General features: G+C 46.9%; 1 protein-coding gene across 1 annotated transcript in view; it reads right to left on the bottom strand.

Annotated features, from left to right (window-relative positions):
- Window positions 1–8783: 8783 nt before the first annotated feature.
- The window catches only part of UBXN6 (UBX domain protein 6), a 42377-nt gene continuing 24407 nt past the window's right edge, over window positions 8784–26753 (bottom strand). Inside the window, exons 9-11 of the mRNA XM_077273564.1 lie at window positions 17564–17694; window positions 16245–16390; window positions 8784–9064 (exon numbers count right to left, since the gene is read on the bottom strand). Coding sequence (XP_077129679.1) covers window positions 8936–9064; window positions 16245–16390; window positions 17564–17694 — 406 coding nt within the window. The 3' untranslated portion in view covers window positions 8784–8935. The remainder of the gene's footprint in view (window positions 9065–16244; window positions 16391–17563; window positions 17695–26753) is intronic.

The following is a 26753-nucleotide window of genomic DNA, read 5'->3' as shown; positions in this document are numbered from 1 at the left end:
GGTTAAGTCAGAAGAAGAGGCTAGGTCTAGCATATAGTGCTTGAAAAAGGTAGAAGGTGATGACCCAGTGGCAGCCTTACAGATCTGCTCTATTGATACCTCCGACCTTTCTGCCCAGGAGGTTGCCACTGCTCTTGTAGAATGAGCTCTCAGACGCTCCGGGGCGATATTCTCACTAGATGAGTAGGTCAAAGCAATTGCATCTTTTATCCATCTCGCCAAGGAACTTTTGGAGGCCTTGAGTCCCTTCCTAGGCCCCTGAAAACATACCTCCTTCCTTCCTACACCACTGGGTGGACACTAGGTACTAAACCAAACATCTTCTAACATTTAAGGTGTGGAATTTTTCCTATATATTCTTGGGCTTAGAACAAAAGAAAGGAAGGACTACATCTTGGGATCTGTGGAATTGAGATGCTACCTTGGGTAAGTAAGCAGGGTCAGATCTTAAAGTAACCCTATCCTCTAGGATTATAGTGAACGGGAGCCCTGCAGATAAGGCCTGTATGTCGCTTACCCTCTGGGCTGATGTTAAAGCCACAAGGAGGACCATTTTAACTAACAGGACCTTGAGAGGGACCGAATCCAGATGTTTAAATGGAGGACCTGTTAGGGCAGATAGGACTAGATTTAGATCCCATGGCGCTAATTTCTGGCTAACGGGCCTAGATCTTGCAGAGGCTCTAATAAATTGCGCTACCCATGGATTGCCTGCTATGTCTTGATTATATAGGGCCCCTAGAGCTGCCACCTGGACTTTTAAGGTGCTGGTCACCAGGCCTCATTCTAACCCTTTCTGCAGAAATTCCAGGATTGCCATAATTGGAACCCCATCCTGGATTCTCACCCCTAAGGTGCATAGGAATTTCCTCCAGATCCTCTATCCTTCAACAGCGCCCTTTCAAATTCCATGCTGTCAAATGTAGATTCGCTTCCTCAGGGTGAAACACCGATCCATGAGAAAGAAGGACCAGTAATTCCAGTAGAACCCAATGATCAGTGATAGACGACATCCTTAGCCAGGAGAACCAAGTTCTTCTTGGCCAAAAGGGGGCTATCAGTATTATGCTCGACCTGTCCTCCATGATCTTCCTTAGGGCTGCTGGAATGAGAATGACCGGGATAAAGGCATAGGCCAGGCTCTGATTCCATGGGATCATAAAGGCGTCTAGAGCCTGAGGGTCTCCCCTGGGATCTAGGGAACAAAAAGACTTTACCTTTCTGTTGTTGATATTGGCAAAAAGATCTATAATCGGGAGGCCCCACATTTCCACAATCTGTTTGAACACAGACTCGTTCAGAGCCCACTCGCCCTGTCTTAATGAAGTGTGGCTCAAGAAGCCTGCCCTGTGATTTTCTACCCCCCGAATGTGTAGTGCCGACAGGGATAGGAGATTGCTTTCTGCCAACCTGAAAATCTGGGATGTTACGTTCATTAGGCCCCATGACCTGGTTCCCCCTGATAGTTTAGATAGGCCACTGCCACCTGATGTTCGAACATTTTCAGACAATGATGACCCTGCAGGGTATCTAGGAATTGTAACAGGACATAACTCATTGCCAATAGCTCCTTTTGGTTTGAGGATACCTCGAGCTCCTGGCCTTTCCAAATCCCTTGAAAAACCTTGTCGCCCAGGTGAGCCCCCCAACCAGTGGGGCTTGCGTCCGTGGTAACTACTCGGGACACTTTTGCTACCCAAGGGACCCCTATGGTCAGACTGCTCATATCTCCCCAACTTAGGGAATGAATAGTAGCTAAAGACACAGTCATGTGTCCCTCTCAGTGACCTTTTAATGAGGCTTAGTTCTTTAAAATCTCCCCCTAGAAGTCCGTGGTGTGTATCTGGGCCCACTGAACTGCTGGCAATCAAGCGGTAAGGGAACCTAGCAGGGACATGGCATTCCTTAAAGTCATGGATGGGCTCTGTGCGGCAGAGGCCGCTTGTTCCTCCGGAGATAATAGTATGGGAGTCACAACAAAGTTCTGGGGAGGGAGTGAATGAAAGTCTATCCGAAGACCTGTCCTGACAAGACTTAGTATCCAGGGACTGTTTGAATTTTTTTCCCAGGCCGGAAGGAAACGGGATAGTCTGCCCCCACCTGGGAAAGACCGTCACTTCGAGGGCTTCCTATCACGGGAGGAGCTTCCAAAGAGAAAACCCTGGTCTTTCTTCTTACCTACATCCCATCTACTCTGCTCCCTTGGGAGCATCTTCCGGAAGAGGTTTCTACTTCTAAAGGACTGTCTGAAAGCAGGGGTAGATTAAGGGTAGCCAGGGCCCCGGGCTGTTCAGACACTGTGGGCCCCCCGGTCATGTGACGGGGTCATGCTATACCTGAACCAGATTATTCCAGAAAAATAGTTGCTGTGTGAAACATCCATTGATCTAGTCAATTTACCCTTCAGTTAGGAAGAAAAAAAAAAATACTATCACCATAAGTGCCAGTATTCACAGGAGATCTGTACTTAGTATGCAGTGTCTGTGTAGAGGTAATACAGTGATCACCAGTGACATTACACACAGGAGCTCTGTATATATTATACAGTGTATAGTGTCAGTGTATAGGTAACACACTGACTCACCAGTGACGTCTCTAGGTGAAGTCCTTCATCTTTCATCCCGCACAGACCACCATCACTTCATCCAGCCAGGACTCCTCTCTACAGGAAATAACAGTTATCTCGAGCTCTGCTTGCAGAACACATTACTTAATTTTTCCCAACTTCTACATTACACCACATGAAGAAAAAGAGGCAACATAGTGTCACTCTACACAGTAACAGGACTGCCCCCCCCATTTAAAACAGTGTCCTCAAAAAATAAAATAAATACATCACTGCAGTAATAATATCCCTTAATTAGCCCCTATGGTAATAATAATATCCCCCATCCTGGCCCCGTGTATCTCATTCCTGGCGTCAGCCATATGTTCTCCCATCCTGCCCTCATGAGTATCCATTCTGCCCCATATGATCTCTCCATCCTGCCCCATCAGTCTCCAACGTTTCCATCCTGCCCCCATGATCCTGCACGATCTGTCTCCAATCCTGCCCAATGTCTTTCATTCTGCCCCGTGTCTCCAATCATGCCCCGTATCTACATTCTGCCCATGTCTCCAGTCCTGCCCCTAGTGTGTCCAGCATCTCTGCCCCCAGTGTCCAGCATCTCTGCCTCCAGTGTGTCCAGCATCCTGCCCCCAGTGAGTCCAGCATCTCTGCCCCCAATGAATCCAGCATCTCTGCTCCCAGTGTGTCCAGTATTCTGCCCCCAGTGTGTACAGCATCCTGCCCCCAGTGTGTCCAGCATCTCTGCCCCAAATGTCCAGCATCCTGTCCCCAGTGTGTCCAGCATCCTGCCCCCAGTGAGTCCAGCATCTCTTCCCCCAGTGTCCAGCATCTCTGCTCCCAGTGTGTCCAGCATCCTGCCCGCAGTGTCTCCAGCATATTGACCCCAGTGTGTCCAGCAATCTGACCCAGTATCTCCAGCATATTGCCCCCAGTGTGTCCAGCATATTGCCCCCAGTTTGTCCAGCATTCTGCCCCAGTGTCTCCAGCATATTGCCCCCAGTGTGTCCAGCATTCTGCCTCCAGTGTGTCCAGCATATTGCCCCCAGTGTGTCCAGCAATCTGCCCCAGTGTCTCCAGCATATTGCCCCGTTTGTCCAGCAATCTGACCCAGTGTCTCCAGCATATTGCCCCCAGTATGTCCAGCATTCTGCCCCAGTGTCTCCAGCATATTGCCCCCAGTGTCCAGCATATTGCCCCCAGTGACTCCAGCATATTGCCCCCAGTTTGTCCAGCATATTGCCCCCAGTGTGTCCAGCACATTGCCCCCAGTGTCTCCATCATATTGCCCCCAGTGTCTCCATCATATTGCCCCCAGTGCCTCCAGCATATTGCTCCCAGTGTCTCCAGCATATTGCCCCCAGTGTCTCCAGCATATTGCCCCCAGTTTATCCAGCATTCTGCCCCAGTGTCTCCAGCATATTGCCCCCAGTGTCTCCAGCAATCTGCCCCAGTTTGTCCAGCATCTCTGCCCCCAGTGTCCAGCTTACTGGCCCGGGCCCCTCGGATTGCCGTTCGCAGTTAAACAAAAAAAAAAAAAAAAAAAAAAAAGTTCTCCTCACCTGTCCGGGCTCCTTCGGCAAAGCAGCTCCCTCCAGCAGCTCGCACTCGCCGGCGACTGACAATGACGTCAGACGCCGGCGACGTGCATGCTGCGGCTGATGTCAGCTGCCAGCCTCCGATTGGCTGGCGGCTGTTAACTATTGACGTGCGGGCGTGCGCCCGCACATCAATAGTGTTTAACTGCCGCAGCGCTGGTAGGGGCCCGGTGACCAGATGAGACGGGGCCCGATGAGGGCCCCCTCTGCCCACCGGGCCCATACGTCAGTCAGGGCAGTAATGCCCTGATGGCGGTGGGCAATCTGAACGGTAGCCCAGGGCCCCCCAAAACCACTGGGCCCTGGGCTACCGCCCAGATTTGACCCCATTATAATCCGCCCCTGTCTGAAAGTGGAAGTGACCAGGTTAATGAAACGTTTTTTTTTTTTATCCCCTGCCTTCTGAAGGATGTCATCCAACATCTCTCCAAACAAAAACTCTCCTTCACAGGGGATTGAGCATAACTAATTTGGTCTGCAAATCTCTCGGCCAGCATTTGAGCCAAACTGCTCTGCGGGCTGCGTTCAAGAGAGTTGCAGACTTGGATGCTGAGTCAGCTGAAGAATCTACCAAGAAGGCTGCTGCCCAGCGTATCAAGGGGATGGACTCTAGCACTTTGTTCCTGGGTACTCCATCCCGGAGCCGTTTCTATAGCTGATCCACCCATATCATAAGGGTTCTAGAGGTGCAGTTAGTTGCTATAGCGGACCTAAGATTGCCCCCCGATGTTTCCCATGCCCCTTTAAGAAAAGCACCAGCCTTTTTATCTAATGGGTCTTTCAAGGTTCCCATGTCCTCAAATGGAAGGGCAAATTTTTTAGAGGCCTTGGCAACCACAACATCTAATTTCGGGGCTTTATCTCATGATGTTAATGCTGTATCCTCGAAGGGGTATTTTCTTTTTAGGATTGGCACTGATGAATTCTTCCTATCAGGTTTCTCCCACTCTTTTTTTTGATCAGGGCCTATATGTTTTAATTCAGGGGAAATGTTCCCCTCTTCCTCTGGCCCAATCCGCCAAACATTACGTTTTTTCTGGGTGGGGGTCTATCACCTCTATAGTGGATCTCACCGTCTTCACCAGGCTTTCTACCTCCTCTAGAGGAAACCAGTAGTGCCCCCCATTCCCTCGTCCGAGGAAGAGTCTGATACATAAGAGTCTTTTTCCTTGGAGCTAGAGGACTCGACTAAGGGTGTTTGGCGGTTCTCTGACCTTATCCCTCTGTGTGAGTGATCTAAAGGCACTTTGGACCTCTGATTTGATCACCGATCTTAGCTTGGAGGCGAAGACTGGGATTTCTTCATATAACACTTGACCTATGCAGGAATGGCATAGTCTTTTATCCCAGGTGACTGGTAACTCTTTGTTACACATGGGGCAAAATCTATGCTTGTAGTCTCTTCCTTCCCTGAATAATGAAAAAAGAAAAGGGAATCCCAATTACAAGGTGAACTTTCACGAAGATCACTCACCAATCAGACGCGGCCGCGGGTACCGGTACTGGAGGAGCAATTAAAGGGACTCTGTCACCTGAATTTGGCGGGCCCTGTTTACGGTCCGATGGGCGGTGTTTTCTGTTCTTTTATTCACCCCTTCCTTTCCCGCTGGCCGCAATATTGTCTTGAATGTGATTAGGTTTCCTCCGTAGTACACGCGTGTGCAATGCAATCTTGCCTTGCGCACACGCAGTATGCTTTGCCCAACTGCGGGCAAAGCCGAAAAGCATTAGTGCGCATGCGCCGGCGCACTATGTCCCGGAAGTATTTCGCTGTGGTCGTTGCTGCTGCTGCAGTTCGCTGTCCTCCATCATGCCGAGGACCACTTGTTGCAGGGAGAGTCTACACGCTTTCCCACTTTTTAAATCTGCTGCCCGGTGTCCACAGCCCTACTTCCGGTCTCCCTGGCCACGTCATCAGGGGGTGCTTTGGCGTGTCTCCGAGCGTGTCCCGGCCGCGCTCCCCCCGCTCACCCTGCAAGAGCCCTCGGACCAAGCGGTGGCGGCTTCTGGGCACTGCACCAGCCAAAGCAGGGGCCTCCCCGCTGCCTGAACCGGACTGGCCAGGCCTGTACTATCTTCATCCGGATCTCTTCAGACATGCCAAACTGAAGGTTCCCTGTCAGGGACAGGAAACCAACTGATGTGAGAAAGAGGTACTGCCCTTTTATCTGTAGGTTTCCTGTCCCTGAAGGGCGGATCTCCTCTCTCCATGGTGCTGTCATGGGGAAGGAGAAATAAGGGTATAGCGCCCCCTGGCATCGGAAAATCTCCTGGGTCTCAGAGACCCTGAGGGTAGCACAGACCCAGGAGAACATGATTCGGGTCGGTCCCCAGTCTCGTGATCTCAGGAACCCTGAGCCCCCTCCGGTGCCCCTGGACCCTCCGGCTCTGTACCCCGGCGTCTTCTTCCAGGAAGAAAGTGTGGGGCATGCGCCTTGCGCCCACCGAGATCTGCCAGCGGGTACCCGGCAACAAGAGGAGATTTTACCTATTGGTTCATTTTGATCACTGTAATAGACAGTATCACAGTGATCAAAATAAAGGGGGGTTTGATTTACTATTTCTTTATCACCCCCTTAGGTTAAAATAATAAAATAATTTTTTTTTATTTCTTTCATGTGTTGCGACTGTCGAACAGCCACGAGACATGCAGCAACGGCAATTCGAACATAGAGCATCTTCGACATGCCCAAATGCTATTGGCACACAAGCATGCTTGCTCATCACTATACATTACCCAAATAGTTGCTGCACTTTAATGTATATCAAGTGACTACATCTCACTAAATGCAATGTGAATCATGGAGGAGAAAAAAGCAAACTAAAAAGTTTTTGAAGCATCTTCTGTGCCTTTCGGATTGTGGTTCCTCCAAGTATCAATTAAGTATTGATGAATTGAGAAGCAAAAATGGTCCGCTTTATTGGAACAGGAAGTATATTGTTTCACAATTGACAAAATGTGAAAATATCCAGACTAAAAACTGGTAGTTTTGGTAAATTAGATTACGGTACTTATTTAGGCTGCATTCACAAAAATGCAATGACTGCGGTGAAATTGCAAAGTTTATCTTGAAAATTTAGAAAATGACACCGAAATGGTATATTTTTTTTTTCTCCGTGACTGTGCCAAAAGAACGCAATATAGCCAACAACATGTGTATGCAACATTAAAAAATTGCCATAAACAAAAAGAAACCTTTCTACCAGAACCTTTTTTTTGTGTTAACACGCTAAAGTATACAGCATTCTCCCATGTATGTCCCATTAGCCACGCCATATTACAGCACACTTCAGAATATATGAATGACATGGTGTAACCAGCTTGGCGGTAACTTATGTGTTGTCCCTAATTGTGGGTGTCGGCACCACATTGTTGACATACGGTAAAAGTATGCCTGCTCAGGAAAGTTAGCATCGCTGGCGACATATGTCCTGTCCAACAAGTTTCATTTATAGATTACAAGGCAGTTATTTTCACTGGTTCTATACTCTACATATTGTAGGATTGGTTGGTAAATGCTTACAGTGCATTCCAGTCACTGCATTCAGAGGATGTATTACTGCTGATTAAAACACTGTTGTACATATGGCCCCATGTTTTCCCTTCTGAGATGCTTCATCAGGGGATATAGGGCTATAGCATCAGCGCCATGCCATCCAAACTCTTACATACCCCACAAGCACTCCTCCTTGCCATGTGGCCAATTCCCTGATGGAGTTTCTGATACACAACCATACATCAGATAACTGACCACCTCGTAAGCCAATAGCTCAATACAAGTGGCATGATTGACTGTCCTATAGGAATGCTGTTAAGCCTCCTGATAGTTTTATCATAAATGGTATGCAAATGGTCTCTTCAGAAAGGAAGCGGACTTGAACTGCCACATATTGGAAGTAGCAATCTTAAAAGTCAATATCAACCCTTTAACGCCCCTTTCCATATGACGTGGGATAAAAGCCAAACTAGAATACTATTTGCAAACACGTGTTTCGGGGTGTTACCCTAGTAAGTACAAAGCATGAGAGCAAATTGGGCTGTATGAGAGGCCTCTGACTTGGGTCTAAGGGGTACAGTTTCTATATGTGGACAGGGGCACGCCTGACATTCCAGAGTAAGGAGACTTATGAGGCCGTGCGATACTCCTCTGGGAAATTAAATAAATGGTATCACTTCTCATGACGTCTCCCAGTCAAAACACCACCAAGGGGTTAACAGTATTTGAATTATTAATTTTACTTGCTTATACAGCACAATCCCACAGCTCTTTATAGACATTTTCATTGCTGTCCCCGCTGGGGACCAGAATCTAAATCCCCTCTCAGTGTGTCTTTGAAGCGAGGGCAGAAACTGGAGAACCTGGAGGGAACCCACACGAGCACTGGGAGAACATACAGACTCCTACAGCAATATGGTCCCTATGAATGTAGTGACTTGAATACACTGCAGGCATTATCAGCTAAACAATCAACGGAACATACAGGGACGAATGTATATCTTGGGGTGGGTTTTATGTTTAGGAACAATAACAAAGTTAGATTTTAACACAAATAATGATTGGTGGAAGAAAGGGATCTTTTTACCTGCGGCATTATATAAATAACTTATACACAAATGGTGTCTATAAAATAAAAGCAATTTTGCAGAAGAATACACTGTATATACATATATATATATTTTATACAACAGGCGCTAAGACATTTCATTAACATTGACATAAAATTATGTATCTCGTTTCTCTTCTGGATACGATGTGGAAAACTTCATTGTCTATGTCAGAGTGTTGGCAGTGGATAGCAGATCTTGTTTGAGCACACTCTCTGTTTTATATCCATCTGTAGCCTCCATGTCAGCCACGATTGCTTCATCCCATCGGAAAGTTAACAATGCGGATGGAACCTGCAAATATTAATATTCATGAGTACAATTTAAGATATAACTTATTTATCTTTGTAGCGGAGCTGTAGCATCATCTTTTAGTTGAAGGCATATTCCAATGACTAGAATCTGTGAGCAGGTTTGTGCTATGTAATCTGAGGACAGCATGATGTAGGGGTTAAAACATTGAATTCAACGAAGTGTCACATGCCAAGCGGTGTGCTGTTGCTTACTTAAACTGAAGGTTTTATCACCCAGTGATTATCATTGCTCGAACAACAGAAGCCACAGCTGTGCATGAGTTCTAGTCTGACTCCACCCCTCCTGTGATAAGCAGCTCACGGTTTACAGAGTATGTACATACAGAGCCTCTTGTGAGAGGGGTTAGCTTTCTCAGCTCTGCTGCACTCCCAAATCTGAAAACTCTGTCAGAATGTCTGCACCCAGTAAAGTAAGTGATGTAGGGGTTAAAACACAATTCAGGGATGTGTCACTTATAGAGCTGTGTGATGTTGGTTACGTACAATTAAGGTTTTATCACCAGAAGAATATCTCTGCTACAATAGGTCTCACAGGCTAGCTAGACCGACCACGTCCCCACCTGTGATAAGCAGCTCACTGTCAATAGACAATGTACACAAAAGGCTGGGTTGTGGGTGGAGTCAACTTTCTGAGCTCTGCTGTATGCTCCATCTAAAAACTGTGTCACAACTGCTGCACCCAGTAAACTTAATAAAACATTGTTGGAATCAGGGTCTTTTTTGCTACATTATGCTGCTCTCAGATGAGGTAGCAAAAAACCTGGTGACAGATTCCCTTTAGCCACTTCCCAACCGCTCACTCAGCGGAAAGGTTTATTAGCGGTTGGTGGTCTCGCATCACTCTGGACCCTGCAAGCGCTGCTGCGATACCTGCTCTGACAGCGGACATCAGAGACTTGGATCAGGTCTAAATGTTAACCCTTTGCCATCTTTAGATGCCGTGATTGTGGCATTTAGAAGATAGCAGAGGAAGACCACTACTGTACTCATCTCTCCGACGCCCCCCTCAGATCTCATCACAGGGGATCCTGCGCTGTCCTGGCAACCAGAGGTCACGTGATGACCTCTGTGTCTGCTAGCTATGGTGGCTTGTTAGACTCAGCCAACAGCTGAGTCTAACAATCGATCTGACAGTATGAAACTGTCAGGTTTCATACTTTGCAATATATGTATATTGCAGAGCATGAGACCAGTGGTCAGAGAAAAAAAAATTGAAGTCCCATACAGGTAAGAAAAAGAAAAGTTATAAAATGTTTTTAAAAATATTGAAAAAAACAAACAAAAATAAGACCCACAAAAATAAAAAAATAAAAATATTAAACCAATAAATACGTATACGACCTATAAAACTGTTACACTAGTTAAGTCCTACAGTGCACACCGTTAAAAAAAAGGAGCAAAAACCATGCCTTTTCATCATGCCACCAAACAAAAGGTAGAATAAACCGCGATCAAAAAGTCAAATCAAAATAAAAATTGTATAGATGAAAACGTCATCGTGTCCCGCAAAAAAGAAACCACCATACAGCTCCAACAGCAGAAAAATAAAGTTATAGCTCTCAGAACAAAGCGATGCAAAAACATTTTTTCTATAACAGTTTGTATTGTATGAAAGCAGCAAAACATAAAAAAACATAAATGTGCTATTGCTGTAATTGTACTGATCCCAGGAATAAAGCTGCCTTATCAATTTTACAACACGCGGAATGGCAATAAAAAAAAACACAATTCCTGAATTGCTGGTGCTTGTTCATTCTGCCGCCTAAAAATCGGAACAGAAAGCGACCAAAAAAAAATCATGTGCCAGAAAATGCTATCAATAAAAACATTAACTTGTCCTGCAAAAAACAAGCCCTCACATGACTCTGTGGGCCAAAATCTGGAAAAATTATAGCTCTCAAAATGGGGTGATGCAAAAACTTGTTTTTGTAAAAAAAGAAACTTAGTGTTTTGACAGCTGCCAAACCTAAAAACGCGATATAAATCTGGTGTCGCTGTAATCGCACTAACCTGAAGAATAAAGTCACCTAATCACTTATACCACACAAGGAATGGCATAAAAAAGAAATAAAACATTCTTCACCTGCTGTTGATTTGTTCATTCTGCCTCACAAAGATTACAGTAAGGTCAACTCGTGAACATTTATCCTGTGCTTTGCGCTGAGAGCTTATACCAAGGGTTTCCATGTAAATCTCTGAAACACATAATTCAGACGAAACTCCCGGCAGAAGATTCCCTATAGTGAGGCAGATGGAGGCACTCTAGATGCTGTCTGACTTGTGATCCGGCGATGTCTGTCTTTTTAGGTGTGCATAAAAGCACAGGCCACCAGTTTTGTGCACCTCTCAAAAGAAGGACACCACTGAACAGAGGCCAGATGGAGTCCAGAGTAAAACTGCTGCCTCATTATAGTGAATCGATCCCTTAGGCGTTTCATCTGAATCACGTCACTCAGAGATTTAGATGGAAATCCCAAAGTAAGCGGTCAGCATAGAGCACAGGATAAATGTGATGCCAAACGTTATGTAAAATGTTCCCAATAAAAGCTTCAACTCAATCCACAAAAAAAGTGAGCGCTATGGCTCCTCGCCCCCCCCCCCCCAAAAGAAATCCAATGAACTCTGCACTGCCAAATCCAAATGACCCCTCCCTTCTGAGCCCCACAGTGTGTCTAAACTGCATGTTTGGCATTTCTGTAGCGATGAGAGCCCGCCCAAATTACAGGTGCATGTCTCCAGAAGCATGAGCTGGGCATGACATACTGGTCACTATAAGGTACTGGTCACTACAACGGCAGTTTGCAATTTTCACTCAGCAACATCCACTGCTGCTTGTTTCTGGAAAATACTTAAGGAGTCAAAATGGTCACTACACCTGTAGATAAATTCACAAAGGGGTGTAATTTCCAAAATGGGGTCACTTGAGGGGGAATTCTGCTGTCCTGGCATTTAGGGGCTCTGTATATGGAGTCCAGAAAATATTCTCCATCCAGAGCCTGGCTGTGTAGCTAAGAAGTACTGTACTGCCACATATGGGGTATTGCCACATTCAGGGGAAATTGTGTGACACATTTTGGCACCATTTTTACCAATTTCCCCAAGTGAAAATGTAAAATCTGGGGCTAAAACAATTTTTTGTGTGGTAAAAATGTAATTATTTTTTCTTCACTGCCCATTAGTATAACATTTTGTCATACACCTGTGGTGTCAATATAAACACTGCGCCCCTAGATGAATTCATACAGAGGTGTAGTTTGTAAAATGGGGTCACTTATGGGGGTTTCTGCTGTTCTGGCACCTCAGGGGCTCTGCCAATGTGACATGGCCCCCTCAAACCAGTGCAGGAAAATCAGCACTATAATATGGCGCTACTTCCCTTCTGAGCTTTGCACTGTGCCTCAAAGTAGTTTTCAACCACTTACGGGGTATTGATGTACTCAGGAGAAAATGAACAGTACAATTTCTTATGCATTTTCTCCTATTACCACTTTTGAAAATTGCAAACTTGGGCAATTTAAAAAGCAACATTTTAGTAATACTCATTTACTTTAGCCCAATGTTATACAAGTTTGTGAATTGCCTGAGAGTTAAAAATACTCAATACTCCCCTAGAGGAATTCCTTGAGAGGTGTAGTTTACAAAATGGGATCAACTGTCCAACCCGCAGTGTCCAGATATTACAGCGTAGTGGATGGGATTTCAAGAAATCGCATGTCCACTATGCGTGCACCGATGCCCGCGGTTTACTTGTGAAAACAAACATGTGGCGCGTCTTTCCAGACCACAGCATGTCAATTCATCTTGCGGAGATGCGAGTCTCTGCAAGATAAATTTCACCCATGCAATATATTGGATGTTGTGATTCCGCACGGTTCAATGAACACATGCAGAATCACCTGCGTTCAAAAGCCTTCAGCGCTTTGGACGCAGTGGACATACACTGCGTCCAAAGCGCTGCCGATTATTGAGGGCGTAGCCTTAAAATGAAAAATTGGAGCTAAAGTAACCTTTTTGTGGGAAAAAATGAAATGTTAGTTTTTTCCTTCCACATTCCATTAATTCCTGTGAAGCACCTGATGGATTACTAAATTTCTTGAATGTGATTTTGAGCACCTTGAAGGGTGCAGTATTTAGAATGGTGTTACTTATGGGTATTTTCTATCATAGAGACCCCTCAAAGTCCCTTCAAATGTGAGGTGGTCTCTAAAAAAATAGTTTTGTTAATTTTATGGAAAAATTAGAAATTGCTGATCAACTTTTAACCCTTCTAACTTTGTACCAAAAAAACATATTTCAACAATTTTGCTGATGTAAAGTAGACATGTGGGAAATGTTATTTATGAACTATTTTGTGTGACATAACTCTCTGGTTTAAGGGTATAAAGATTAAAAGTTTGAAAATTGTGACATTTTTAAAATTTGAGCAAAATTTCCAATATTTTCAGAAATAAACGCAAGTTCTATCAAACAAATTTTACCACTATCTTGAAGTACAATATGTCACGAAAAGACAATCTCAGAAACACTGAGATACGTTGAAGCATTCCAGAGTTATTAACTCAAAGTGACACTGGCCAGAATTGTAAAAATTGGCCCCGCCACAAACAGGCTCTGGCACGAAAGGGTTAAGATACATCATCGCTTTTCATCTGTGAAGGATTTGGTTTGAACGCCTACCACTCCTTCAATGAGGTTTCCTCTATAGCGGTGCTTTTGTCCACCCCCTTGGTTAGGAACTGTCCCAAAGTCACGTTCCCATGAATGCAGAACTGTGTTGTAGTTCACTACGCACTGGATGGTTGGGTTTCTGTAGCCAATGATCCAGTCCATTATTATCCCTAATTAAACAGGATCCCAGCTAGAGGACACACACTAATCATATACCATAATATTATAAGATGGGAAAACCCCTTTAACCTAAAGAAAATATTAGGTAAATACAGGGAGTCATGTATTACAGTTTGGAAATATTAAAATGTGCATTTCTTAATACGTCTACCTAAATTGGTTTTTGTTTTTTTTTCAATAGAACACATTTGCAGTAAGTTTTAATATTTTTGATTTACCTTTACAGAAGACATAAAGATAAGATTTTTCTCAAAAAGGTCATTCGCAAGTCAGACCATTTCCCTTAGATTTCTAGCATATTTGATTTGAATTTTTAACAGTGTCAGCCCACAATCTGGTGAGATTACAGTTTTGTGAGGGTAGTAGAGGCTCTGTTTTTAAACAGAATCTGAGTGAGTCGGCTCCACTCTTTATCGTCAAGGCCACCATCCGCATCCTCTAATGACATGATCTCCTCGATAAGGTTCACAGGTCTAGTCCAGCATCATCCCTTAGCTGGTTAACAGTAGTTTCATTGTAGGAAATTTCCTGAGCTTCCGATTCCCAATTCTACATTTTCCCTGACTCTGAGTGCCCCTACATCTAGTACTATCATAGCTGGGCTTCAGTTATGTCCTCCACCCCACCTCATACAAGTTCAAATGCTTACTACTCTCATCCAAAGCATCAACTGGAAGAAATTCCTTCTCAGCACTCAGAATTCCCTAGGGTGTAAGGGACATCAGAGGTCAGAAATGACAAAGATGTGATTTACATAAGTGAAAGTCCATAACTGAACATATTAACTGTTCAGGTGGCAGAGGAGGAAAGTGCAGAACAATGACAGTATCATGGTCGGAGGTAACATCATTCATCTTGCTGTGACTTTGATGAGTGACATCATATAGTCCATAACATCCCAACTATATGCCCGAAGGATTCAACGGAAAAGAACTTTGTCCTGTGTTTAGTACTACCGCCTAGATTGGTGCCAGTGGTGGTGCTACTTAAGGTTCTCATATTTATATTGCCAGATACTGTAGTGTTAATGTTTTTTTTTCTACATTGCCCCATCCATCACCACTTTTTTACCATTTTTTTTTAAGAATTAACTTTTTTTTTTTTAATACAAATATAATTACCCCTTCCCAAAAAGGACCTACCAAGGAATGCTAGGTGAATGCCAAAAAAATCAACAGCTGCAACGGCGCACTATTGTGGGGCGTGTAAATAAGTAAATTCGACGAATAAAACAGGTGTGAAAAAATGCAGTACTGTTTGAGACCTGCCTCACAAAGCATTTGTGTCACAGTTAAAAGACTGTATTTCTTCAATTCTCTTTTTTAAGTTTTATTATGTCATAATTTCCTCTTCCCAAAAAGAAGTAACCAAGTAAAGCTAGGTAAATGCCAAGAATAGAAGGGCAACAGGCTATAGTACTGGTGTTAAATGTACGTACGTCAAAAGTAGACCAAGGTAACAGGTGTGCAAAAAATCAGTATGGTTTGTGACAAGCACTCTTTGTAAGGCAGTCACAGAATTTATGTTTTTTGTGCTTTCCACAATATTGGTGGCTCGCTTCTTCATAAGGGCACAAAATATGTGATTGAATGGAAGCACTAGCAGTATAACCAGACATTGCTCATGCAAGCTAGGAGGCCCCCATCTTGGCCCAACCTCACTGACTATTTACTCTCCTATCTCTCTCCATATCAGTTCAGTCTGTATCATTCTCTTTTTCTTGCACACTAATCTTCTTTGCTGTTCTGTCACACACTATCTGCAAAGTTTGAGTATTTCAAGGTTTTCTATCCTATTGCTATGGCGGTTAGATGTGAGATATCCTCTTACTATCCAGAATCACCACAAAATGGCTGCTAAATTTCCTGCTTCTGTTTTTATACTGACTATAATTGTCCCTCCTAATTTGCTTTGCTATGTTAAGTGATAAAATAGTTGTAAGGCATTATGAGGAGGATGCGGAAGGTCACCCAGCCAAGCTCGAGGTCATGGGATAATGTCTTCTTCTGCAATGTGGAGAATGGTGGTGGCGATTTTAGGTGATTCAAGAGAATCGCATATTATTAGAATTTACAATGCAACAAATCGATTCGCTCATCTCCAATTATTACCCATTGACCACATCTTATTTTTTTTGTTCTAACTATAATGAGCTACATTGACTCAATCAAGCTTGTCCTTAATTCAACTGAAATTTCACATACCGTAAGTAAAAAATTATATCAGCTCCACCAATAATCCTATTCAGTCTGTTAAAAAGGGGAAAATACACCAGGCATTTTCAATTTTTGCTACACAAAACTTCTACTTACCAAACCACACTCAATAAAAGTAGCCTGTTCATCTTCCAACTTTTGACCACCTGGAGAAATAAGTTCAAAAGGAAGCCAGTCATTCTGCAGATGCTGGCGAATAAAATCGACCAAAAGAGACAACCTTTCCTGGGGATAGAATAGACCTGAAATTGCAGAAGACATTTGAACAAAGGGTATACATTAGTAACCATGCATGTTCACCACTTTGCAAACAGCTCTGATTCAGTATAATCATATCAAAAGAGGACAATAGGTTGTACAAGATAAGAAAAACATGGCGTTTTTTTTTCCAAAAATGGCTCCACACATGTCCATAGGTTGTGGAGCTGCAATGTCAGGTACAATTTATAGACAGGGGTGAAGCCTTGTTTTTCCGATCCTGTTTAGACTCATAGGAAACATTTTTTGAGTTTGGCGCTCTCTGCATATAAACTTACTGAAGGCTTTTACTATGACTCCTCGCATTATTTAACCCCTAAAAGAAGCAGCCTGTTTAAGTGTTTAGGAAAAAAAACACCATTTTACATTTTGATAGTTTGAACATTTATGGACTCAGCAGAACACATTCAGCTTATTTACCTTATTTGTTTTAAAAGGGGGAAATTTTATTTTTTGGCCCTAATAAAGGTACTTGAACCTGCGTTTGATTGTTTTTAATATATACTGGTATATACCAATATGTAGAACACATCAGGATCTTCTATGAAAACCAGTCTGTGGCTGGGCTTCACAAGGATACCAGCATGGCAGTGTTAAAGGCTGTGATGAGACTGTGTAGGCAATGGACTCCATACTGAAATGCAACCAGGATGGCACAACTCAGCATTTTATGGATTAAGCTGCAATGATCAGAAAAAAACTCTGATCGCTGTGGTAAGCGGTAGATGATGGCTGTATTCAACAGCTGGCACCTGTCTGTCTATAGTGCATATAGTCTTTGACTGCTCTTTTCCTATACGCAGTAGTCAGTGGTGGTAGACGTTCACCGCATTCACACAGCACTGCAACTAGTAAACTGCTAATTTAGCCACAATACATCCTAAATTTACATTCATGCCACAAGGCTGCAATCAGTGACCTTGGAGCAATTACACGTTCCCATCAAAACATGCTGACATTATTATCTTTTAACAGCTTTTTATATTTAAAAAATTATTCACAGAAGAATATATATTTTCACACCCTCAGCACTTCTGCATCCTATGCTGCTTTCAGGTGAGGTACAGTATTCATTTACTTTAAGGAAATCATTTGATTGCTTTATCAAATTTAATTTTCCTATACAGACCTTATAATCTTTAAGAGCTTCCTCTCACCTTGTAATATATAGTCGTCTGGAAATCGGATTCTGAGAACAGTATATTTATATTTCTTCATTTCATGTCTTTCTTCTCTTTCCCGCATAGCTTTAGTCTTGAGCATAGAATCTTGCTTTATCTTCTCTGTCCTATGATGAAAATACAAAAAAGCTTGATTTTTTAATCTCCTTATTAATGACATTGTGGATGGGATTGAGAGAGTGTAAGTCTTTGTTGACGACACCAAACTATGTAAGATATTAAAATCTGACCTTGACAATATTAAAAAATAATCTGGATAAGATGTCTGAATGGGCAAACATTTGGCAAAGAGTTTAATGTTGATAAAAGGTAGAGTAATGCACCTAAGATGGGGGAATCCTGTTGCTGCATATACATTAAATGGGAGTATACTCGGGACTACAGAACAGGAGAAGGACTTGGGTATCCTGGGTACAAGTAAGCTGAGCAGTAGGGATGAGCGAACCCGAATGGTATGGTAAAGTTCAAGGTTCATACTGGACACCTAGTGTTCAGTACCGAATCCGGTACACGGACTTCCAAACTTAAGTCCGTGTTATTGTTCGGGTTCGCCAACCTAATAAAGCTTGTCGAAAGGCTGCTGGTGCAACACCATCAGAGGCAAGGTCCACACAACCACCTATATGTGGCCCACTAAGCACCGCCAGGAACGTTACATTTCCCTAAGTACCCACTGTGTAAGGCTATGTGCACACGTCAGGATTTCTGGCAGAAATTTTCCTGACAAAAACCGGACATTTCTGCCAGAAATCCGCATGCGTTTTTACCGCGTTTTTTCTGCGTTTTTTCCCAATGCATAGAATAGCGGGAAAAACGCGAGAAAAAATGCAAAATTAATGAATATGCTGCTTTTTTTTACCGCGATGCGTTTTTTGTCGCGGAAAAAAACTCACCATGTGCCCAAAACATGCAGAATGCATTCTAAATGATAGGATGCATAATGTATGCGTTTTTAATGAGTTTTTATACCGTTTTTATGGCGAAAAAAACCACGAAAAAACCTGAACGTGTGCACATACCCTAAATGTAGTGTCGGCTGGGACAGAGGCTAAAGACGTTCTAGGGCATGTCCTACCACCACCGAGGATTGCTGGACGTTTCTCTGTCCATGTTGCCGCCTACTCAGTTTCCTCCACTGCCTCCTCATAAGGTCACAGTAAGACCTGCCCCACCAACTTCAGCACAGCCAGGGGGAAACAACAGTAGGCTGTTCTGAAACTCATTTGTTTGGGGGACAAATCCCACACCATGAAGGAGCTGTGGATGGGAATCAAACAGTAGACAGATGAGTGGTTAGTGCCGGGCAACCTCAAGCCCAGCCTGGTGGTGTGCGATAATGAGAAAAATCTTGTAGCAGCTCTGGGCCTAGCTGGTTTGACGTACATCACTTGCCTGGTGCATGTGCTGAATTTGGTTGTGCAGAGCTTCTACCCACATATGTCACAGCTGCTGCTTTAAAGGGAACCTGTCACCACGTTTTTGGAAGATGGGATAAAAATAGCGTTAAATAGGGGCAGAGGTGGGCATTACATTAGTGTGTTTGTTATGCGTTTATTACCCACCTAAGTTGCCGAAATACCTTTGCAAAGTCTCCGTTTTCGCCTGTCAATCAGGCTGGTCTGGTCAAAAGGGCGTCTTGTCTTCCCCCAGATTTTGCGTAGTTTTCCGTTGGTGGCGTAGTGGTGTGCGCATGCCCAAGGTCCTGAATCCTCTGCCAGGGGATTTAAAAGAGCGCGCTGTTCGTTTTCATTGGTGATCGGTGGGCGCGGCCATCTTCCTTTGGCCGCGCGTGCGCAGAAGCGGCGCTCTGCTGGCCGCGGCTTCAGGAAAATGGCCGCGGGATGCCGCGCGTGCGCAGATGGATATCGCGGCGGCCATTTTCCTGAAGCCGCGGCCAGCAGAGCGCCGCTTCTGTGCACGCGCGGCCAAAGGAAGATGGCCGCGCCCACCGATCACCAATGAAAACGAACAGCGCGCTCTTTTAAATCCCCTGGCAGAGGATTCGGGACCTTGGGCATGCGCACACCACTACGCCACCAACGGAAAACTACGCAAAATCTGGGGGAAGACAACGCCCTTTTGACCAGACCAGCCTGATTGACAGGCGAAAACGGAGACTTTGCAAAGGTATTTCGGCAACTTAGGTGGGTAATAAACGCATAACAAACACACTAATGTAATGCCCACCTCTGCCCCTATTTAACGCTATTTTTATCCCATCTTCCAAAAACGTGGTGACAGGTTCCCTTTAAGTGTGGGCAGTGGGTGGGCGCTTTCAGCGTTTTGCACCCGGCTGTTGCTTGTCTGTCTGCGCTGCAGCGTCACTTCTGCCTTCCTGCTAACCGCCTCATATGTAACACACCAAAAATAGGGATTTTTGTGTGTACTCACCGTAAAATCCTTTTCTCCGAGCCACTCATTGGGGGACACAGGACCATGGGTGTTATGCTGCTGTCACTAGGAGGCTGACACTAAGTTGAGAAAAAAAGAGTTAGCTCCTCCCCTGCAGTATACACCCTCATGCTGGCTTCCAGAGACCCAGTTCAGTGCAAAAGCAGTAGGAGAATAATAACAGTACAATACCTAACAGAGTATAACATGTCGAAGAAAGTCAGGAACCAAAAAGGTAACAAGCCATAAGGCTAACAGGGTGGGTGCTGTGTCCCCCAATGAGTGGCTCGGAGAAAAGGATTTTACGGTGAGTACACACAAAAATCCCTATTTCTCCTTCGCCACATTGGGGGACACAGGACCATGGGACGTCCCAAAGCAGTCCCTGGGTGGGAAACAAAACAACCAAATAAACTCCGTGTACCAACTCACTATAAATGCGCTACGGCCGCTTGCAGAATACGTCTGCCAAGGGCCGCATCCGCAGAAGATTGAATATGGACATTGCAGTGCTTTGAAAAAGTATGCAGGCTGGACCACGTTGCGGCCTTGCAAACCTGCTCCGCCGTCGCCTGGTGCCGGATGGCCCAGGAAGCACCCAACGACCGAGTAGAGTGTGCTCTAATCCCCGCCGGGACAGGTCTGGCCCTGACCTGATAGGATTCTTCGATAGCAGACCGAATCCATCTGGCTATCGTGGCCTTAGACGCAGCTAAACCCTTTCTTTGACCCTCCGGGAGAACAAAGAGGGAGTCCGATTTGCGGAAATGAGCAGTTCTGGAAATGCACCTCCTGAGGGCCCGTACCACATCCAGGGTATGAAGGGCCTTTTCGACCCTGTGTTTTGGCTGTGGGCAGAAAGAGGGAAGAATGATGTCCTCGTTAAATTGGAAAGATAAGACCACCTTAGGGAGAAAGTCCGGAGATGGGTGTAGAACTACCTAGTCCTGGTGGAAGGCAAGGAAAGACGCCAGGCAGGATAAAGCGGTCAATTCTGAGACCCGTCTGATAGATGTCACTGCCACAAGGAAGGCAACCTTCCAGGAGAGGACAGGTAGCGGTACGTCCTGAAGAGGTTCAAACGGAGGTTCCTGAAGAACGCTCAGGACCAAATTGAGATCCCAGGTCTCTAACGGCATTCTGTAGGGGGGTACCACATGGGAGACCCCCTGAATGAAGGTTCTGACCTGCAAGTAGGCAGCGATCTTACGTTGAAACAACACGGATAGAGCTGAGATCTGACCCTTGAGGGAACTCAGTGCCAGGCCGGAATCCAAACCGGACTGCAGGAAATCCAAAATGGAAGGAATAGAGAAAGCAAGCGGAGGGCGACTTCGGAGCCTGCACGAGAAGTAGGCCTTCCAGGTGCGGTGGTAGATGCGAGCGGAGGACGTCTTGCGAGCTTTGATCATGGTGGGAATGACCTGCTGAGAGAAACCAGCTTGGGTTAGAATCCAGGTTTCAACAGCCACGCCGTTAAACGTAGGGCCCCTGAGCTCTGGTGGAAGATCGGCCCTTGGCGAAGCAGATCTGGGCGGTCTGGTAACCGCCAGGGAACGTTGGATACGAGCTGAACGAGCTCCGCGTACCAAGCGCGACGTGGCCAATCCGGGGCAACAAGGATGACCTGAACCCCCTCCGTCTTGATTTTCCGGATCACCTTCGGTAGTAAGGGAAGCGGAGGAAACACGTACGGAAGTTGGAACCGATACCACGGGTATATGAGTGCGTCCACCCCGATGGCCTGGGGATCCCGAGAACGTGCTATGAAGTTGTTTTGGCGTTCAGTCTGGACGCCATCAGATCCACGTCCGGGGTTCCCCAGCGAAGGCAGATTTGCCGGAAAACCTCTGGATGAAGTTCCCACTCCCCCGAGGCGAGGCCCTGACGGCTGAGAAAATCCGCCGCCCAGTTCTCCACGCCCGGAATGTGCACCGTGGAAATGATAGAGTGGTTGGCCTCGGCCCAACGAAGAATGTGGGAGACTTCCTGCATCGCCGCCCTGCTGCGGGTACCCCCTTGATGGTTTATATACGCCACGGCTGTGACATTGTCCGATTGAACTCGGACCGGGTGACCCGCAAGCAGGGGGTGGAAGCGTCTCAGGGCGAGTCTGATCGCTCGAATTTCCAGGATGTTTATAGGGAGCCTCGACTCCCGAATCGTCCAACGCCCCTGGGCAGAGTGGTGTAGGAAAACCGCTCCCCAGCCGAGGAGACTGGCATCGGTAGTTAACACCAGCCAGCGGATCGGGAGGAAAGACTTCCCCTGGAGGATAGATGATCCCAGAGTCCACCATGTGAGGGCTTGCCTGATCCGTGGTGACAGAGGACATGGGCGATCGAGGGATAAGGGACTCCTGACCCAGATGTCCAGCAGAGCCTGTTGTAAGGGGCGGAGATGGAGTTGAGCGAAGGGAACAGCTTCTATTGCGGCCACCATCTTTCCCAGAATCTTCATGGCAAAACGGATGGACCGGGGACGAGGGTGACAGAGCGTCCGAGTTCCCTGCTGAAGCTCTTGGGCCTTGGACCGAGTAAGTAAGACCAGTCCCCTCGATGTGTCCAGGATCATGCCTAGGAATGAAATCCGTCGGGCAGGAATGGGAGAGGACTTGTCCGAGTTGATTAGCCAGCCCAGGCGCGAAAGAGAATCCAAGGTAATGCGGACGCTTGCTTCGCAGGCCTGATAAGACGGACCTTTTATGAGGAGGTCGTCTAAGTATGGCAACACAACCACTCCTCGAGAGTGAAGAATAGCCATGACAGCCGCCATGACTTTTGTAAATACCCTGGGCGCCGTGGCGAGACCGAAGGGTAAGGCTGTGAACTGAAAGTGGTCCTCCAGGATGGCGAAACGGAGAAACCTTTGATGTGGCGGGAAGATTGGGATGTGAAGGTAAGCATCTTTGATATCTATTGATGCTAGGAACTCCCCTCTTTCCATAGAGGAGATGACCGATCGGAGAGATTCCATCCTGAAGTGCCGTACTTTTACGTACTTGTTTAGGAGCTTCAGGTCCAAAATGGGGCGTACCGTCCGGTCCTTTTTCGGCACAACGAAGAGGTTCGAGTAGAAACCTCTGAATCTCTCGTGTTCCGGAACCGGAACAATGACCCCGCTTTGGCGGAGGGATTCGATGGCGCAACGAAGGGCGCAAGATTGAGCTCCCGAACTTGGGAGACGAAAGGGAAAAAAACGTGCTGGAGGGGAGGCGGAGAATTCTAGTTTGTAGCCAGACGACACCAGATCCCTGACCCATTCGTCGTGGACGACGGAGAGCCAGACGTGTTGAAAAAGAAGCAGACATCCGCCTACTTTGGAGGCGTCGACTGGAATAGACCCCGAGTCATTGTGAAGTGAATCTGGCAGGCCTGGACCCTCTGGTTCTGGGTTGCCTAGGCTTTCCTCGCCAGGACTGATTCGGCCTGAAGGAAGGTCGAGAGTCCCTGTCTGGGCGAGCGGATCGTTCTGATCTGGATGAGGGGGGAGAATTGGACCAGAATGGGCTACTGCGAAAGGGCCGAAAGCGAAAATATTGTTGACGCTGAAAAGCGGCTTTGGGCCTGTGTTGCGGGAGGAACTTGCTCTTTCCTCCTGTAGCGTCGGAAATAAGCTGGTCTAGCTTTTCTCCGAAAAGACGCCCGCTCTGAAAGGGAAGAGAAATCAGAGACTTTTTTGAGGAGGAATCTGCGCGCCACTCTCTGAGCCAGATAGCTCTCCTAATGGTGATGGCATTTGAAGCTGCAGTTGCTGCACAGTCCGCCGCGTCGAGAGACGCATACATCACATAATCTCCAGCCATGGCAATTTGTTTGGCCAGGTCTGCCACCTCAGGCGGAAGTTCCTATTCCTGAATGGATTTTGCGAGGGCATCCGCCCAGTAAACCATTGCCTTGGCAACCCACGCCGCAGCGAAGGAGAGAGATAGAGAGGAACCCGAGGCTTCGTACACTGAGCGAGCTAGGGAATCTAGCTGGCGTTCTGTGGGACTCTTAATTGAAGCACCGTCAGGAACGGATAGGAGAGTTTTGGTTGCCAAGCGCGAAACCGGAGGATCTACTTGTGGAGATTCCGTCCAATCTTTAACAAGATCTGCGGAAAAGGGATACTTCGACTCCAGAGCCTTTTTGCCTGTAAAACGCTTATCCGGACGCTCCCTGTGTCGCCTGACTATATCCAGGAAATCTGGGTGAGAGGCGAACGTCTTATGGGAACGCTTGTTTCTCGTAAAGGAAACGGAATGGTCCAGGGCAGAATTAGAATCCTCGTCCACTTTTAGTGAATGATTGACTGCCTCAATGAGGGAGTCGACAGTAGACCTAAACTCCGGAGCATCCAGGTCTAAGCATGCATCAGACTCATACTCAGAGTCGTGATCGCTACGGGCCCCTAGAGAGGGTGAGCGAGAAGTGGAGCTACCAGAGGCTGACTGGTGTGACGAGTGCTCAGGGGAGGTAGTGCGGATCCGTTTTCTGGATGACCGTGCCTCCTTCCGGTGAGAGCGGCCCCTGCTGGCCGACGATTCCTCTGTTACGGAGGGATCTCTTAACCCAGGAAAAAGAGGGCCCCGCTCCCCAGAGGGGTCCTGAAGGGATTTAATCGCTTTGGCTAGCGAATCCACAGACTGTGACAGGGACGCCACCCACTCCGGGGGACTAGATACACTGGGGTCGGTAGCGGCGGAGGGCTCCTGGGCACCTGGGGCATCGCAGGCTGAGCAGAGGGAGGAACTCTGAGGCCGAGGAAGAGGAGCCTGGCAGGTAGTACACGCAGTAAAAAAGGTAGTATGCACCTTAGTGATCTTTCTGGTCCTTGACTGGGACATGGTGTACGCTAAAGTAAGAGATAGTGCACAGGTAGGGCCTGTAAGCTGTGGAAGCAAGGGCGATGCTGCAAGGGAGAACTAACGTGGTCTCCTTACCCGTGGTCCTGTGTCCCGCTGAGAGAGGGAGAGCGGCGGTGCTGGTGGGGCGACAGCCAGCGGACAGGGCGCTGCACGTGGAGGAGCGCAGCCGGCAGTCAGAGCGCTGCACGTGGAGCTGGAGCTGCGGCGTGCAGAGAGAAGATGGCCGCCGGGGGTTGGTGAGGGTAATCTCGCAGAGAGCGAGAAGTGCCAGGACCGGGGGGTGGAGCCGCCGAATGATGTGAAAAAGGGGGCGGAGCCTATCGGGAACCGGCCTGCTAGGCCGAAGCCGGGGACTAAATTTGCGGCTTCGGCCCGGCGCGCGGCCGAGGAGCGCCGGCCCCTAGGGGGGAGACCCTGAAAAGGTGAAGGAGCCCTCCGGAACCGCTGGGACGACTGACCCTCCCCCAAATGTTATGGCACTTACCCCGACAGAAGGGGAGAAATGCAGAGAAGCTTGCTGCACCAGCGGTCATAGATTTTTCCCAAGATCTGGTGAGCTGTGCCCGGGGGATAAGGACGGTGCAGGGGGGGGGGGGGGGAAAGCCTCTATCCACCATCCCCATAAAAGGGGGGTGGAGAGGAACCGTCTGCCTCCTTCCATCATCCGCTTTCTCAGTGGTGATGCAGTGGGGGCTGCACGGACGCCACAATGCAAGGTGCCTCTGAACAGCCGAGGTAAAACCTGGTGGGCAGGGCAAAAAGTCCGGCAATAGGCCTGGCTGCAGAAGAGGATACTGAAGGTAACACTCCAGTGCTCGTCTGATAAGGGAGGGGGGAGATCGGTGCCCTTGAAGGGGCCCGTCGCCCCTAAAAATCAGCTCAGGCAGTGGCTTCCCACGTCGCAGGAGAGGATACGGAGAGGTAAAACTCCCGTGCTCGCCTGTTGTTGGTTCGGGGGAGATCGGAAAATGAAAGAATCCGTCGCCCCCTTCGTCCGGGATAGAAAGGTTTAAATCCAGTGTGCCTCCTACGGACACTAAGCTTGAACTGGGTCTCTGGAAGCCAGCATGAGGGTGTATACTGCAGGGGAGGAGCTAACTCTTTTTTGTCTCAACTTAGTGTCAGCCTCCTAGTGACAGCAGCATAACACCCATGGTCCTGTGTCCCCCAATGTGGCGAAGGAGAAAGGTGGAACTCCACCTTGCATATGCTGAAGGCTGTGCGAGCAGCAGCAGGCAAAATTGGAATTTCATCTCCAGCATGCACGGCTGAGTCGCTCAGTGGAACAACACCAATTCACCACCAATGAGTGGACATACATGTGGGATGAGTGTGCAGTGTTGAACAAGTTCGAATACTCCACCAACGTGACCAGAGCTGATAACACCACCAAGAGCATTACTATACCACTTCTATGCCTGCTGGAAAAAAAACACTGCAGGTGATGATGGATGAGGAGGTGGCACAGGAGGAAGAGGAGCAAAAGGAACAGGGTCCATTCAGACCGTCGTCCACACATGGTTTGGAGAGTGGGATCTTTTACCAACAGTGGCAAGGTATCCCAACTGTACAGCCAGGGGACAGTTTTGGAGTATGAGGAAAAGGAACCGTGTTCACAGCAGGGTGACACTCAAAGCAGCTCACGAGCATTACTGGAGCATGGCTGGAGCGATACAGAGGACGCAGACCGCCAAGGACAGCTAGTCGTTGCCTCTGGGCAGCCTGGCACAAATGAGCCAATACATGCTGATGTGCCTGCGCAACGACCGCCGAATTGCCCAGATTGTTACCACTGCTGATTACTAGTTGGCCACCCTGCTGGATCGCCGCTACAAGGACGACGTACCATCATTTTTTCAGTCACTGGAGCAGGATCGCAAAATGTGTGAGTACAAGTGCACCAACGGTGTTTCCACCCGACTAAAC

Source organism: Ranitomeya variabilis, chromosome 1 (genome assembly GCF_051348905.1).
Source record: "Ranitomeya variabilis isolate aRanVar5 chromosome 1, aRanVar5.hap1, whole genome shotgun sequence".
NCBI classification, from domain to species: Eukaryota; Metazoa; Chordata; class Amphibia; order Anura; family Dendrobatidae; genus Ranitomeya; species Ranitomeya variabilis.
This window is presented reverse-complemented; position numbering and strand designations above follow the sequence as displayed.